Source organism: Lontra canadensis, unplaced genomic scaffold, assembly GCF_010015895.1.
Source record: "Lontra canadensis isolate GAN:19392208 unplaced genomic scaffold, GSC_riverotter_1.0 scaffold1, whole genome shotgun sequence".
Taxonomy (NCBI): Eukaryota; Metazoa; Chordata; class Mammalia; order Carnivora; family Mustelidae; genus Lontra; species Lontra canadensis.
The window spans coordinates 98,350,677-98,367,362 of NW_022630995.1; the positions used below are offsets into that span (position 1 = coordinate 98,350,677).

General features: G+C 38.9%; 1 protein-coding gene and 1 long non-coding RNA gene across 7 annotated transcripts in view; one reads left to right on the forward strand and one right to left on the reverse strand.

Moving 5' to 3' along the window:
• The window catches only part of COL25A1 (collagen type XXV alpha 1 chain), a 451,863-nt gene extending 435,698 nt beyond the window's left edge, over positions 1–16,165 (forward strand). For 3 of the 6 annotated variants that reach the window (XM_032860080.1, XM_032860099.1, XM_032860107.1), the window contains 6 exons: positions 3,021–3,074; positions 4,616–4,642; positions 5,538–5,591; positions 9,637–9,714; positions 11,569–11,607; positions 15,582–16,165. In XM_032860080.1, the coding sequence (XP_032715971.1) occupies positions 3,021–3,074; positions 4,616–4,642; positions 5,538–5,591; positions 9,637–9,714; positions 11,569–11,607; positions 15,582–15,584 (255 nt within the window). In that variant the 3' untranslated portion in view covers positions 15,585–16,165. Of the gene's footprint in view, positions 1–3,020; positions 3,075–4,615; positions 4,643–5,537; positions 5,592–9,069; positions 9,157–9,636; positions 9,715–11,568; positions 11,608–15,581 lie in introns of all 6 variants that reach the window. The other 3 variants (XM_032860089.1, XM_032860117.1, XM_032860071.1) reach the window with 2 other exon arrangements.
• LOC116869152 overlaps positions 16,136–16,686 on the reverse strand; it is a 30,506-nt gene continuing 29,955 nt past the window's right edge. The window contains exon 2 of the long non-coding RNA XR_004382974.1: positions 16,136–16,427. This is a non-coding gene — a long non-coding RNA (uncharacterized LOC116869152). The remainder of the gene's footprint in view (positions 16,428–16,686) is intronic.

The following is a 16,686-nucleotide window of genomic DNA, read 5'->3' on the forward strand; positions in this document are numbered from 1 at the left end:
AAGAGGGAGGAATCAGGAATCCATTCTGGAAGAATTCCTCAGTGTAGACGTGCAAATTAAAGACCCTGAAAGAAATGAGATGGGCCTAAAAGAAACCAGGCCTTCCACAGACAGTGTCATTCAGAAATGTCAAATACATGAGTGACAGCGTGAGCCCTGTTGGTCTCCCTGCCTTGAGCTGATTTCTTCATCGGGCCTTGTAATGCTTAGGAGCTCTGTGAAGGGTGTTAAATTTGAGAGGTTCAAAGTTTTTAACAATTATTTAATCTAGGAGAGGAATTGTAAATCCCTATTTCACTTCATATTTCATATTCAAATCAAAAGTTTTCAAGCTAGGACGATTAAGATACATTTGACTCTAAGTGACAGAATCGCAACTCAAAATGGCTTAAGCAGTAGAAAAATTTGTTGTTTTATGTAACAACATATTGAAAGGAGAGACTCTTGGCTTGGCTTCTGTTCCCTTTCCACAAGCTAGCTTGGTCTTCTGATCACAAGCAAGCTGGTCACAGTCCCTACATACCTTCCCTCCAGTGAGGCATCCGCAGAGAACCAAGAGACATCATTTCCTCCCGTGTCTCTTCCTTAGCAGCGAGCAAACCTTCCCCATCGCTTCCCCTAAGATTTCCCCCAGCACCTCACTGGCCAGAATCAGAGCATGTGTCCACTTCTGAAGCATTCACTGGCAAGTGCAATGGAATTGTCATTACCTTAAAGCAATTTTTTGGGGTGAGCATTTCTGTAAGAGGAGATCCAGCAGACAAATGTTTTACTGACAGTTTAATTCAAACAAGCCATGGTATATGCATTTTAAAAACACAATAAACTGAGAGTACTCAGTCAGAGGAAGGAGAAGGGAATAGGTATATCCAAAAAAATCTGTGGAAATTTTTCCAAGTAGACCTACTCCAGGTGATGTGAACTTTCCTTTTAACCCCCAGCCTCTCCATACCACCCACTCGCTTGCACATGAACACATATACACCATCACCATTTAAAAAATCATAAATAGGGGCACCTGGGTCGCTCAGCGGGATGAGCGTCTGACTCGGTTTCAGCGTTGTGAGATTGAGCCCCACGCTGGGCTCTGTGCTCAGCTTGGAACCTGCTTGAGATTCTTTCCCTCTTCCCCTCCCTCTGTTCACTCTCTCTCTCTCTCTTTAAAATAAGTAAACAAATAAAATCTTTAAAACATCATAAATCACACTGCCAAATACAACTGAAAGAAATCTAACTTGAATGGGTTGCCAAACCCTTTTCTTTAAAAACAAGACCTCTAATTGTATATTAATGACAATAGCTACTATTTATGGGACATATTATTTGGTGGCATACCATTTCATATTTTACAATCACATTTAATCTTCAGAAAAATTCTTGTAGAATATGTATTATTATTCTTATTTAACAGCCAGTGAAACTCAGGTGCAGAAAGGTTAAGAAAGTTACCTAAGACCACAGAGTCAGTAAGTATCAAATTGGAATTCAAATTTAAATCTGTTTCATTTCAAAACCTGGCCACCTTACTGAATAGGATTGCTGATCTTTTAATATTAAACATAAAGTAATGGTGAGTAGAAGTTCAATGAGCTTTTATCGTATTTCTTTTCAGTACTCTCTCCACATGATATGTACCTCTAGGTGACAATGCTGATTACTTCCACCAACCCCTAAGTTTAGAAAGAAGAATGTGGGGGCACCTGGGTGGCTCAGTGGGTTAAAGCCTCTGCCTTCGGCTCAGGTCATGATCCCAGGGTCCTGGGATTGAGCCCCGCATCGGGTTCTCTGCTTGGCAGACAGCCTGCTTCCTCCACTCTCTCTCTCTGCCTGCCTCTCTGCCTACTTGTGATCTCTGTCTTTCAAATAAATAAATAAATAAATATTAAAAAAAAAAAAAGAAAGAAAGAAGAATGTAAATAGTGACTTGAAATTTGCTCACATAGGAATCTCACACAGAGACACACAGCATAATACTTGGATCTCCACACACAGCTACCAGCAGAAGTTCGCATTTTAGCCAGGAAAAAGATTTGCTAACCTTATAAACTTTAAGGGTGTGATAAAAGAAGGTAATGTTTTCTTTTCGGCCACTCATATAAATATCTCCATTACTCCTGAAGTTAGCATCCTAAATCCTGACACACTCTTTAATTTTGGAGATGACAGCAGAAGAAAATGCAACTTGAAATGCAGAACATCTCTTTATTATAATTATTTCATATTCCTAGGATGACCTCTAGTCTATATTATTCTTTATAAGCCTTCAAGATCATCATTATCACATATATTGTTAGAGCGGGGGCAAGAGTATTTAAATAGGCACGTGGAGAGCAAGGAATGAAAATAATATATACCTACCTTCTCGGGCATTTAGAAGAAGGCATACAAGTTTTTAAACTCTCTTTCAGAAAGGAAACAAAGCATGTACCAGATTGTACTTTTTTGACTTGATTAATTCAACAAATATTTCCTGATGCACCGGACACTCGCGTGATCCATATGGATGGGGGAGGGAGCCAAGCCAGAGGTCCTGGCTCCCAGTGTGCCTATTCTAGTGAGCTCAATGGAGAATAAAACTCGCCTGTGTCTCCTGGTGTGGGAGGCTCTAAAGCAAAATACATCTCGGTAAAGGGCCAGGGCAGCCGAGGAAAATATTTGAGAGGGGAAAAAAAGACATTTTATTCTTCTGTTTTAAAAATGTAATAACTTAAAATAATGAGCGACAAATGTTTCCCACGAATGTTAAAGAAACCCAAGTACAGCACCCTAGAATATGCAAGTCCTTGGTGCAACTTGGCTGCTGCATTCTTACTTACTGCCCTTCTTTCAGAGGTAATTTGGTAAAATATGCAAATATGGGTTCCTTTACCACATAGCGGACTGAGACCCCAGAAGAGCCTGTGTCGTCAGAATCTTAATAGAATGGTACCTCATAAGGAGGCTTTTATACACAGGACATTAGGGAAAGTGTGTGAATATAGGCATTTTATATGATTTGAACTTTATGGCTTTTATTTTAGGGTGAAAAAGGAGCTATGGGAGAACCCGGACCCAGAGGACCCTATGGTCTGCCTGTGAGTTCTGTTCAGCATGTGTAGATGACGTGACACGAGCACAGTTAACCCTTCCCTGGTGGGGCAGACTAATCCCGTTAGAGGAGCAAAGACCCATCCACTGACCATCCACAACATCATGTCCTTCACGGGTCATAGTGACATCTATTTTCCCACTCACATACACACACATACTTCGTGAGCTTGAGAAGATCAGAGATTGTCCACAAGATAAACAGAACTAACCTGAAAGCAAGATTGTCCACAAGATAAACAGAATTAACCTGAAAGCAGGATCCCCACTGTCAGAAAACACCCTCCCTGTGTGGGCATGGAAGTTTTATTCCAGACGGCTTTCTTCAGACTTTATCTGTTCTCACAACTTACTAAAACTAATCTTGCTAATAGAAGTGATTTCTCACATTGATGTTTGCAATGACTTTGAGGTTTCTGACTTTTCTAACTTGCTGCAGTGACATGACAGCTTTAGAACATAGAATGTTGGTAGTGGCCTGTCTCCGGAAAGTCTCGGTTATACAGTCTTCAAATTGAGAGTGCAGGCATGCTTCAGAACATTATCTTTGGGGTAATTATAAGTCATTCAATAGGGTAGGGTAAGACTATAATAGAAACATAGTGTATTAAGGTTTTTTAATCCCTATGTACCTACCACATGCTTTATACCTGACAGTTTTCGTGAACCAAAGTAATAAACTTAAGTGAGGATTAGTGCTGGCTGAGAGAGAGGCTGATTTTGAAATAGATTTCAAAATCTGATTGTCGAAATTAAAGCAACTTCCCAGTAACTTTGGATGGATCCCTTGTGTGACATAATAAGACCATGGCCCCAATAATCTGCACCCTGGGGGTGAAATTATCAATCCTTGCACAATAGTCTGACTCCTTTGCGTCTGGGGATCATTTATTGACAAAGCTTACTTCAAAACTGTTTTTGAATTGTGACACACTCTCATGTGCTGTGGTGAGTGCTGTGAAGTGTGTAAACCTGGTGATTCATAGACCTGTACCCCTGGAGCTAATAATACATTATATGTTAATTAAAAAAAATTGTGACAGACTCTCAATATTTATAGACAAGATACACATCTAGCCAAATTAAACTATATTTAACAAGAGTTTTCCATTTCCTTACTCATTTGTGAGCCAAGTATTAATTGATCAAGTTGAAGGAGCATTGATTTGTGTATTTTATTAGCGCCACTATGTTTTTAAAATCAACTAAATGGTACTTATGCTTTCAACTTATTCCTGGATTGTCAGTTGGATGCCAAGCATTAAACCTCAGCAAAATAGCAGGCTGTGTAAGCTAATCTATAATAAAAAAAATTTTCATGATCCGTAACTCCAGCATTAACGGTCACTTCACTTGATTCGGTGAAAGAAATTTATATTACTAATCAATAGAGACTCTCTTTCCCATTTCTGAAGTAGTTGTTCTAATACTAGTAGTTGCATGTCCAGGCAGCCTTAAATAAAACAATAACAGTAACCTATTCATGAAACTTAGGAACACTAATGTAGCTACTATGGTTCTTTGGCAGGGGAAAGATGGAGAGCCTGGTCTTGATGTAAGTAATACATGTACAATGAACATCGTCCTATTACAATAGATGCGGATGGTCTCCATCATCAATAACAGCAAGAATACTTTTTTCTTTCTGGGCACATAGTTAAGCATACAGCGTATATTGCTGTGTGTATAGATCGCAGTAGAAAATATACCACTAGTGTCTGCATGAGATAAACAGGAAAGCAAAACACATAATCAGTATAAAGTTAATAACCAACAGTTGATAATGGCACTTCAAAATACTTTCCCAAATTAGGGACACCTTGAACACCAGCAGTTGAACCACTTATTTAAAAATATGCATAAAATTGAAGTATCTTTCGCGTGCCACCCTTCGGGAATGGTATAGTATGTTCATTCTCAAAGCTGCTGTGCAATATTTTTTCCTTTTAGCATGAAGAGTCTATATATTTTATAATAACATAATTCTATAAAAAATAGAGAATGTCAAAAGCAAAGGCCTCTTGAAATGATCACTGTATTGTGTGAATACAATGGCAGCCTTATTATGTGAAGAATGATAATAGCAAAAGTAATAATAGTTAACTTTTTATTGAGCACCTGTTATGGACAAGCATAAAATGCTATGAGGTAAGTGATTTGCCCAAGCCCACATAAGTCAGTGTCCTAGCTCGGATTCAGAGTAGGATCCTAATACACTTTCCACTACATAAATCGTAGGAGAAAAAGCAAGAAATGTGTTTCATATAGATAACTGAGATGTTACACAACTATTACTCCTAAGTGCTACTTTAACTAAGTTTTGAGAATCTTGGTCGTGCCATTTTTTTTCATATTGCGTTCAGGAGCATGGAATCTTATGTTTTTTCTTTCAATGTGATTTTACCACAGTTACATCAATCGATCTTTTTGGTTTGCTTTTTATCGTCTAGGGCTTCCCTGGTCCACGAGGCGAGAAGGGTGATGTGGGAGAAAAGGGAGAAAAGGTGACCTCTCCATTCTAGCATGTGCCTGTTTGATTTTTCTCTTGCTGTGTGCTTTGCTGTTCAACCTATGCAATTCTTTCATGTATCTAATTGTTCTCCATCCTGTGCTCCAAAAACACAGTGACGCCTGTTCTAAAAAAGCCAGGTCTTCACAGGTTCCAGTGCTGGAAATAAGGGCACGGTCTAGCATAGAAGAATATTGCCAGGCTTACCTGACACCAATTAGTTGAAAGATGTAATGTCCAGGGATTCTCAAAAGTGAAATAAAAAAGCGTTTATTACATTAAAGTAAAATTAAATAGCGCAAATCTGCAAAGGTCTTCTGGCAGAGCTCATCTAACCCTGTAAAGCCAGCCTCATTTTCAGGCACGGCATTCCCAGCAGAGACATAGAAGGTGTGTCCTGTATCCCAACTATTTGATCGGAAAACAGAGGGCAAGCAGTGTGACTGATAAACCCCAGTGAGTTTATCAGGGACTAGGACCTTCCACTTTCGATGCTGGAGATATTTTTAAATGAAGATTTTCATGTATTTTATGAGGCTGGCATTCAGGTTCTGTCTCGGGACCACCGGCCGCAGGTATATAGCAGCCAATGCCAGAAAAAAATTTTTTTTTTTTTTTTGTCTGAAAGCAAAATTTGGATTACAAATTTTTAAAATCATTTCTTCCTTTTCTCTCCCCTTTGCTTGGGTCCTTGAAGACTCATTGTTTACATGAGACACAGCAAAACAAGTAAAAGTGGCTGGAATTGGACCTTCCCACTTCAAATTGACACCAGTTCTGTTTCTCAGGTTCATTTATGCCCTCCTGCTGTACTTAACAACACAGTTTTCAAAACCTATAAATTCCTTTTAACCGTGAAGGCAATTGCTGTTGAAAAGCAAGGCCGAATTAGAATTGTCAAAGAAAGGATATTAACCCTGCTGTGTGTTCCTTAGACTTTAGACATTACCTGGCTTCCCATTGGTAAGAGAGCTTCTGTCCCCAGTTATGTAAAAACACTATCATCATCATTATCAACATCATCACCTTTATTGAACACTTACTACATGTTTCCCCAAAAGCTTTACATGAGCTAAGTCTTTCCAACCTCGTAGCCCCCAGCCCCCACCACCCCGAGATTGGTGCTGTTACTGTCCCCTTTCACAAAGCATGTGAAACATTAAAAAAATCCTTTTTATTCCAAATTATAAATTCTAACTGTAAAATACACATGTTTTGATTTGAGACAAATTGTACATGTAAGCTTTTAGTCCAAGGTGGGGGTGCTTTAAAGATTATAGATATTTATTTTACATTTTTTTAATGGGTTGTAGGAGTCTATAATCTTATTCACTCAGAAGTATGTCACCATTATGGGGATGCTCATTTTAATGCTCTTTCAAACAAAGATGAAATTACCAGTATTATAACTGATGGAAACACAAAGCTAAAAATTTAATCTTCAGAATAATGTTAATCACTCATACAAAAATATCTCCATATTTCAGATTCCATGATTAGAAGTTTTATATTTAAGAAAATTAGATCCAAATGTGAACACTTTATGTATATCATTCTTTGACATGGAAGATAAAAATTAACAAGAGCCCTCATGTGCTCATACGCACTAGGGCTGATGCTTTTGTGTTGCATAGGGCATCACTGACTATTAGAAAATGAGGTTGGTTCATAATAACGCTGATTCATTATTCCTCATATAATAGTGTCTGTTTTCCATAAAGCTTGAGGTCTGCTAACATATTACTGAAAAATGATTCCTATAACCTGAGTCAACATTCATATGACAACACTTTTCTACGGAGTGACTAATTTCAGTTGATTTACCAAATAATGAATTGAATTCTAAATTATCAATACCCAACACACCTGTCTCACCTATGTGACGAAGAGTCCACTGTCTCCTGGGAGAGAAGAGCTCACCCAAACAAGTTTAAATCAATTTTATGTCGTGACACTGAAGTTGTTTGCTGAGAATGTTGACGGATCTTGCATGAGTGAGCAATTTAGTCCCGACCGCCCCTCCTCACTTACTTCCTATCACACCTGCTCTCATGTCACCCTGGATTCTCAGGTCTTTGTCTTTGATCATGATTAATAAACCACACAGAATTTCTCTCTTTCCCCAGTATTCAAGAAACCCAAGTGTTTTTGATTCTGAGCCTTCTGATGCAATCTTTTTGGCACACAGGAGATAAATGAGGAGCTTTCACTCACACAGTCAGAATGAATGTGTTAATTTGGATGCTTATTTCATATATATCTTGTGTATATGTATTTGAATATTCATGTTGTTTCGCTTCTGAAATTATTCACTTTTATTGTAACTGCCTTCCTGAGTGTGGAATGAATACACTAATTTAAATATGTATTGCACAGTATTTCGTATTCTGTACAGCACCAACTTCTTGTCTATAAATATGCAGAGATATTTATGTTAATAAGAAACAGCTGAGGTGCATTCCTTCCTTCTCCTCCTTTTGCCTCCTTTCCTTAATTCCTCCATTCCCATGATCCATGCAGATTTCCACAACCTTTACCGTGATTCCTAAATACTAATTTCCATGGCTACATTCCCACTATGTAATTATCCTGCCTATCTCATTTTTAGTGTTAGCTCAACTGAGTCCAAACTGCTTTTCCTCTCTTGAACAGAACTTTTTTTTTTTTTTTTTTTTTTTTTTGCTTTTGTTACATTGTGAGTAACCTGGAAATCCATTTACCATTGTGAACACCTGGCATGAAATCTGTAAGGGTGAATTAAAGAACATCCCTGGATTTATAAATAAGTCTATTTCTCCAACTGACATTTCTGAGAAGTATTCGCACTTTTAAAATTTCTTTACCTGACTTAATAAAGAAAATATTTGCTTTTAGTTTCCTAAAAAAATGTTTAAAAAAAAACACAGAAGCATATTTCAATATACTGAATATTTTTTTAATGAGAGCTACCAAAAATGTTATAAAATTGGATACATTTCCAAAAGATAGAAGCTATTAATATTCTGTCCTTTTCGTCTGGCTCAGCGTAGCTTTCATCTGTTACAGGGTTAGAAAAAAGTAAGCTGACAAGGTATTGAAAACTGGGTAAGGTTTTCACTATTCCTCTGCATTTGACCGACCACTGGCTGCCTCCCATACAGTTGGTATCTGTCATCCTCACCAGATCTAAGGTGGAAACAGCTCATTCGCCAAGACTGTGGCGGCTGGGTCTAAGTCAGCCCTTGATGTGTCGGCCTTTTAAATCTTTTTTCGTCCTGTTGAGCCTCTTAAGTAAAATCCCACCTATCACTGCCCAGAAGCCACTGTCACTCTGAAAATCTAAGTTATCTTTTATAATATCATGCCTTACCTAAACCGGAAAACAGTGGTAAATGCCCTTCCAGACGTTTATTGGCTAAACCATTTTTTGAATCGCCATTATTCCCCCCGCCCCAAATAAAACCTGTCTTTTATTGAAACTCTTATATCCACAGGGGGAAAAGGGAAAGAAAGGCAAAAAGGGGCCTAAAGGGGAGAAAGGAGAACAGGGTGCTCCTGGATTAGATGCACCTTGCCCGTTGGTATGTCTGACTCCTGGAACTCTGTCTCCAGATAGCGCGTGTGGAGGAATACACTGGGAGAAGAGCACGCTGGAGGGACCCGGAACGGCAGGGGCTCTGGCTGCGGGCTGTTGCACAGGCGCTTGGGAGGGACCACACGCATCCATCCCGGGCTTTCCCGGGATAAACCATGCCCCGTCTCTGGCCGCCAGCTGTGCTTGGCTTCTTAACATTCCGATACAGACCTGCAGTTGGACGTGACTGCAGCGTCTGAAGGGGAGTTGGTGCTCCTCCACACCAGGCCAAAGAGAAATTCAGTGTCCCAGGGAAGCCCGACTCCGGGGCTAGGTCGGGCTCTTCAACCAGCTTCAGCCCATGTTACTTTGTCCTTCAGAGTTGCTCCTCTCCCAGCGGTTCGGTATCGTAGTTATTTCTTGAGCAGAATTTGTGCGTAAGTGATTTCTTGTGTTAGTAACATTGTGAGTTAATCTTTACAAACAGGGATTCCGTGGCGTTAAGGGGGAAAAAGGGGAGCCAGGCCAGCCTGGCCTGGATGGGCTGGATGCCCCTTGCCAATTGGTACAGTATTTCTCTTTCCTACCACCCTGCATGCATTTCCTTTGTTTATTACATGTTCATCTCTCAGTGTAAAGTGGTACTTGCGGAGCAAGCTTTACATGATAAACACGCTACATGCATGTGCATGAACCGCTCGCTGGGCATCTCTGCGAAGTGAGGAGAGCAGGCACGCCTCTCCGTCCAGGACTGCCCGTTAACCTCCTGACATTGTCCTTACAGCTCACCGGGCTGCCATGTCTGCGTTCTGGGGAATATTAACCTGTTGGATAAATACTGACAGAGGACATGCAAATGACATAAAAATCTTCCGTGGAAAGGGACTGCTAGGCCATAACTTTGGGTTCTATCCCTAAATGTGGCTCTTTTTTTTTTTTTTCCCCTTTTTCTCTGAGAGAAATAAAGGCATTTTGCCTCTTCCGCTGCATTTCTGTCAGGCCGTAAATAAGGCCAGACGGACAGAGTTAAGCTTCTGTGGTCAAGACTTAACCAGTTCAAGGGAATGCTGTTAAGAGACCACAGGGAAGGAAATCAAACTTCTCTGAGCTTCTAAAGATGGTGGTAATAGTCTGCAGCCCGACCCTCTTCTTTGTCACATAACCTTTTCAATGTAATGGTCTCTCCTTTTGAAACTCACTTTCCTAAAGTAGACACAACTCCCTATCCCCATTGGCATGAACTCAAAGTCCTCCTTATACTAAAATCTAAAATTCTACTGGGTGATCCTCTCCTTGTACCAATCTGGCATTACCAAGTTTTTCCCAGATACCTTATAAAGCTATTTCAAAGTGGGTTTGGTTTTTTTTTTTTTTTTTTTTTACATTTAGAAAGAAAGTATATTCATATTTTCTGAGGTATAAAAGAAAATTTGGGGGGTTGTTTTATATTTATTGATTGTTATCCTTGGTCTGCATGTTCTTATATTATTCTTCAGTGTTAAGCATGATTTTTTTAAAGATAATGTTATATTTCTTAAGCCTGTTAAGAGAGTATGGTTATAGGAAAAAATGTATTTGGTAAATAATTACAATTTAAAAATCTCCATTTGGGTGCCTAGTCTTTTATTTTATTTGCTTGTTGTTAGTAATAAATACCTTACAATCGTTTTGCCAGGGGAAAACACAAGCATGCTTCAATATAACGGCTCTTCCTGCCTTCTATCATTTGTATCTGAAGAGTGCTTGCACTTTAAATGAAAATAAACGGTGCAATGTTCAGGAATCCCTTGTTGATTCAGAATTGGTTAACCGACTTCTAAAGACTTTTTAATTAAAAAATTGATGAATGCTATGGATAACATCTTACTATAAAGATATAGATGTGCTGCCTGTCTTTTAATTCAATTAATAGAATGCGTTCTACTATATTGGCTTTTAGTATGGAAAAATAAAAGATACTGGCATGTGAAGAGCTACAAACTTCAGATAGAAATGGTTCATCATGGATTATTCGTCATTATCATGCATTCAACCATAGACCACAGTGAAGGAAGAGAAGTTGATTTTGTTTATTTAATCAAGATAATTATGAAATGGGTTTTAGTAAAATTAAGAGGAATAGTCCAGATCGCTTAGCTAAAGGTAGAGCTGAGCAGGCCTCTATGCTTTGTAAATTACTTTTTCAAAATTAGGCATTATTTTCTCTATTCACATTTTCAAAATGTGTTCTCACTCTAAAAAGCATTTGAATTTTCTTCCTTTTACCTAATGTTGGGTATTCTATAACTAGAAAAAAATGCCTATGGCCACAGGCACCTAGTGGGTAGAAATCCGTATTTTAAGCTTCTGAGCATGTGAATTGTGAGGTATGTTCACTTCTGTGGAGTTTGAGGAATTCTTACTGTTCTCTTTAAAACAGGGGCCAGATGGATTACCCATGCCTGGCTGTTGGCAAAAGGTAGGCTTTACAGAATTATTTCTGAAAGAAGCACTCCCCCTATCTCTTCCCCTGGCCTGGTTTTTTCCTTTCAGAATAGGTCTTTTGAAATTGACATTCCTGAATGTTGTTCGGGCATTAGAAAGCAAAAGATTCTGTCTCCAGAATATATTTTGATTAATATGTTTACTACTGATTTCCTCCTAAACTGATGAGTGAAACAGTTCTTAACAAGCACTGTAACTCGGAAACCTTCCCTATCTAATCCTTTCTGTGGAATGGAAAGGGGCAGTGCATCTTGACAATGGTTTGCTTATATAAGCTCCTCCTACTATTTAAAACTATTCTTAATTGTGGTTCTTTTTCTATTTCACTCAATTACGTAAGCAGACATGCAAATACATGGTAGAACCCTGCCAATATTAATCACAAGGCTGAGAAAGCAGAAAGTGTAAGCATGATTTTTTTTTCCTTCAGTGATCATTTATTTAGAAGAATCTGTTTATATTTAAATTGGTGTTTGTATGATATCCATTGATTCTAGCCTCTTCATATGGCTACCCATGGTCACTGTGTACATACTGAGTATGGAAGGGAACTTCATAGCAAGTCTTCTCTGTACAAAGGCTGTATGAGGAGCCCTTTCATACAGGGGATAGCATTTACTTAGTTTTCACAATAACCCTGGAGGGTGTTATTATCCTCAATGACACTGATGAAGAAACTGAAGCTCAGAGAGGTTAAGTAACTTCCAGGGGCAAGACCCAATACCCAGCAAAACCAGAAGCAAGCGGTGGAAAGCAATGGTAGGACTTGAAGCAGGGAAGAGATCTATTGGCGCCATCCTAGTCCAAGAATACCAACCCTTTATGCAATAATGGTGTGGATGTAATTATATAAAGAACTGTGCATATATGCTACTAATGGATAAAGGAATTCCACGGATGGAAACATGAGCTAGGGGGAAGCATCGTGCTGCTCTGATCGTTTTGAAGTTTTTTTCTCTAACACCTTTTGGCTTATTGAGTAACTTTTGATAGGCATGCCTTCTTAGCATGACTACACAGAACTCTAGGATTGCAGAGAGATGAAGGGAAACTTGACTCCATGGTGTGTCTTATCTCCTCAGCTTCGTTGGTGAGGAGATCCTGTGTGACTCACTCTCCCACTTAGCTGAGTCCCCCCACTCAGCAAAGAAACCCTCTCCGTTGGGAGTGTCATTTATTTAGCAGCTCCCCATACTCACTCTCAGCCTGTCAGAGGATTAGCTCAGTCACAGCTGGGGTCAAGGGGTTCTCAGGAAGGTGGGCCTATCATCATATTCTTCTTCACCTGAGGAAAGTATCCTTTCACCCTCAGAACCCCTGTTCTTAGCATCTTGAATACCATCCTGAGCTGGAATTACCATTTACTCTTTAACCGTTGACCTGTAATCTAATACTGTAATGATTTTTTAATACAGTCCTAGGTGCACTTTACATAGAGGGAAATGTTGAAAGGCTTATTTTATCCAGCCTTCTGACAGAACTCAGAACTTGAGTTTACTTAATTATTGGCTGCTTCTAAATCATTTCCTTTTTGTGAGGGCATAGTAATCATGGCACCAAGAAAGGTCTCATCTTTCTGGTTCATGAAATGGCCAAACCTAGTAGTAATATGAATAACATTGGAAAATCAGAAATTGCCCTTTTAAGGACTCATATTCCCACGGAATAGACACTATGTTCTACATAGGGTTAAGGATTTCTTAAATCCAACAACTTCTTTTTTGAGAGAGAGACAGTGAGAGCATGTGGGGAAGAGGGGGGAGGGACAGAGGGAGAGGGAGAGAAAGAATCTCAGGCAGGCTCCATGCCCAGATCAGAGCCTGACATGGGGCTCCATCTAACAACCCTGAGATTATGACCCTGAGATCATGACCTGAGCTGAAATTAAGAGTCAGACATTTAACTGACTCAGCCACCCAGGCTCCCCTCTAACATCTTCTTATGTAAAGAACTCAATAAGAAAACATCAGCCCTGCTTACCACACTCCCCAACACACACAAATGCAAATCGTGATCAGCTTGGCCCAACACCTCCTCACTCCAAAAAAAAAAAAAAAAAAAAAAAAAAGGGAAAGAAAAAGAAGAAAGAAAGAATTAGAAAAACAAAATGTTCTAAAATCTCTTGTATAGTCAAATTAGCTATCTCAAATTATTTTTTAAGTGATTTTTAAATATTTTTTAAGGAAGGCTAGCAGATTACTTTTAGTTAGCCATATTCTACATGAATTACCCTTTTGAACACTGTTGTACTAGCCTCCAGAGCACAGTGATAAATGTGTGAAAATTTAGAATGCAGTGGCAACGTAAATTACTGTGATTAATGAGCAAGTCTCCTTTGCCATACTACTCTCAATACTAATTTTTTCATGCCAAACTGATGTTTGTTTAAATGACTTTTCTTTCTAGATATAGCTCTGTTTTCTAAACTTCAAAGAATAATAATTTACTAGTTCACAGTATAATATGTACAGTGAATAAATGGCAGAATTCATGTTTAAAAAAGTACTTTCAGGGGCGCCTAGGTAGCTCAGTCAGTTTAAGTGTCTGCCTTTTTCTCAAGTCATGATCCCAGGGTTTGGGGATCGAGCCCGGTGTCCATCTCCCTGCTCAGTGGGGAGTCTGTTTCTCCTCTGTCCCTCATCCCATTCTTGTGCTCTCTCTCTCTCAAATAAATAAATAAAATATTTTTTAAAAAGAAAGTACTTTCAAGCTATTAAATTATCCATCCTCATCCAAAGATTAAAAACTATATAATAGGAAAATACCTATAGGCTTCATATATTTTTATTCATCGATTACTTTATTTATTCATATTTTATTCATTTATTTATTTATTTTTTTTAATGTTTCACTGAACTTTATTTTGTGAGGTAGGGCTGACAGGTTTGCAGCAAAAAATGAGATTTTTTTTTTAGTTAAGTTTTAAAATCCTAAAGAAGAAAAAAAGGAGAATCTTTAAAATTCCATAGATTTTTTTTACAAAACATTGGTACTCAAAAAATATATATGTTTGAATTTCAAGCTAAGTGAGAGTTTGCGGAAAAGAATACTTCCATAAGCACATTCTCTGGCATTGACATGACATGCAAAAAACATTGGGCAAACTCTGTCTCCAAAGATCACAAAGTACCTACCCTCTTAATCCCACCTCATATAGCATCTATTTTTCTTGGAGCGAGAAAAATATTTTTAATTAATGAACTGGGCTTTCTACTTTTCTCATTGGGTTTGTTTTGTTTTGTTTTGTTTGTTGAGTAAAAGTCATAGTCCCCAAGATCTTGCTCTGTAATTGTGTACCTGAAAGACTGTTGCCCCCCAGTTCTCTCAGACTTAACTTTAATTCTAGGAAAACCTTAATAATTATGGCACTTCAGAATGAGCAAGCAGAGATTTACGGTACCTTAGATCACCTTAGGTCTCCAGTAGGGTTTGAAGACCTGAGAAGAGGCAGGTTTACCTGGCACACTGGCTGCAGCAGAGCAGGGCTAGCCAAAGCCAAGAGGAGATAAGACCGGAAGGATAGTAGTACTACAGTCAGGTTGGGTGAGGTAAACAGTGCCACCGAGGGCAGAATCCTCAGCCTCTTTCCCAGTGGCTTTTAATGTTTGGAGAAGATCATATAAGTATAGGAAATGTATTTTAATTATGGCACATATGTGAAAAAATCCTAATTTTCTGCTTTCCCAGAATCATTACTAAACGCCACTAATTTCTCAGTGGCCAAAAAAAAAAAAAAAAAGTGGGTTGAATCCAGGAAATTTTAATAATACCCTGGAGTTTTAGGAAAGTAATATTTGGGACACACATCATTTGGCTCATTAATTAAAAAAAAAAAAAAACACTGTACTCAGGGTTCTACCAATTTTCTTAAAATAAATGTTAATTTGAGATTTTTATTCTAGACCACTAATTCTACGTATGTCTTTTCTGTTGTTTGTTTTTCTGCAGTGATGAATCTAACCTTCCGAGCATGAAGTTGTATATATAATGGTCCACTTTTTATATTTATAGCTGAAAATCGAATTGCAAATTTTACAAGTCTGAGATATGTTTACATAGAGCTGCTTCTTCCTGTTTGCAGTAGTACACATGTCCATCCTTTCTCCACTTACATCTGAAACTGGGCAGTATGTGACACCAGTGAGAAGCCTGCAAAAAAATATAAATCAGTATCTCTTTATCTTATGTGAAGATATGTATTTAAACGGACACATCAGTGATACAGAATGATAGTTTTTGCTCTTTTCTGACTTCGGGCTTGTTAATTGCATGGACAAAAAGCGCCATGAAATAGTTTACATGAAATTGTGACCAAATATGGACTCAAAACTATGAAAATGTACTATACTAACTAACTGATTTTAGAGCCTACCATCACATCCCTACTCACCTTCACTGTTAGCATTGCTTCATGCCCACACCGTGCACTGAAACTAACAAAAAAAGCATGACCGTGTGCCAAGCCTGCTTGTCGTTCAGATGCTAGCATGCCACTTGATGAGTCCTTTGATCACATCTGAGCTTTTATTTCTTTTGTCATCTCAAGGGGGTTACACCATGGCTTATTGCCAAAAAGAGATAAGGTGGAGGAGAGCACACACACAAATGGTCTTGTATTTTGAGGGCGTTGCAGTCCCGATTGCAGACCTCCAGCTTCCAGGATCACGGGCTCACATGGCTACCTTGGTTAACTATCAAGGGGTTGAGCTGGTTGCCGCCGCTCTTTTTCCTTGGGCTGTCCTTGACAGTGAAGACAAGGGAAGAGGACCAGTTCGGCATCCTGCGCTATCTCTCCTGTGACCAAGTAGGAAAGAGGTTTACACACGCGGGCACCCAGAACAACAGACTTAAAAAAAAAATAAACTGAATTCCAACAAGTGTTAATATGGGTGCTTTTGGAAACTGACAGAGGCATAGAGCACTTCTTTTGGGTAGGAGATTCTTGGAATGTCAGCCCCTGTTCCTGCAGACAAAGGATGCGTACATCCCACCAAAGAGAAGGAGTACCACTCCTGAGAATAGGTTGGCTGAAATAACCTCTTCTGAAATGGTG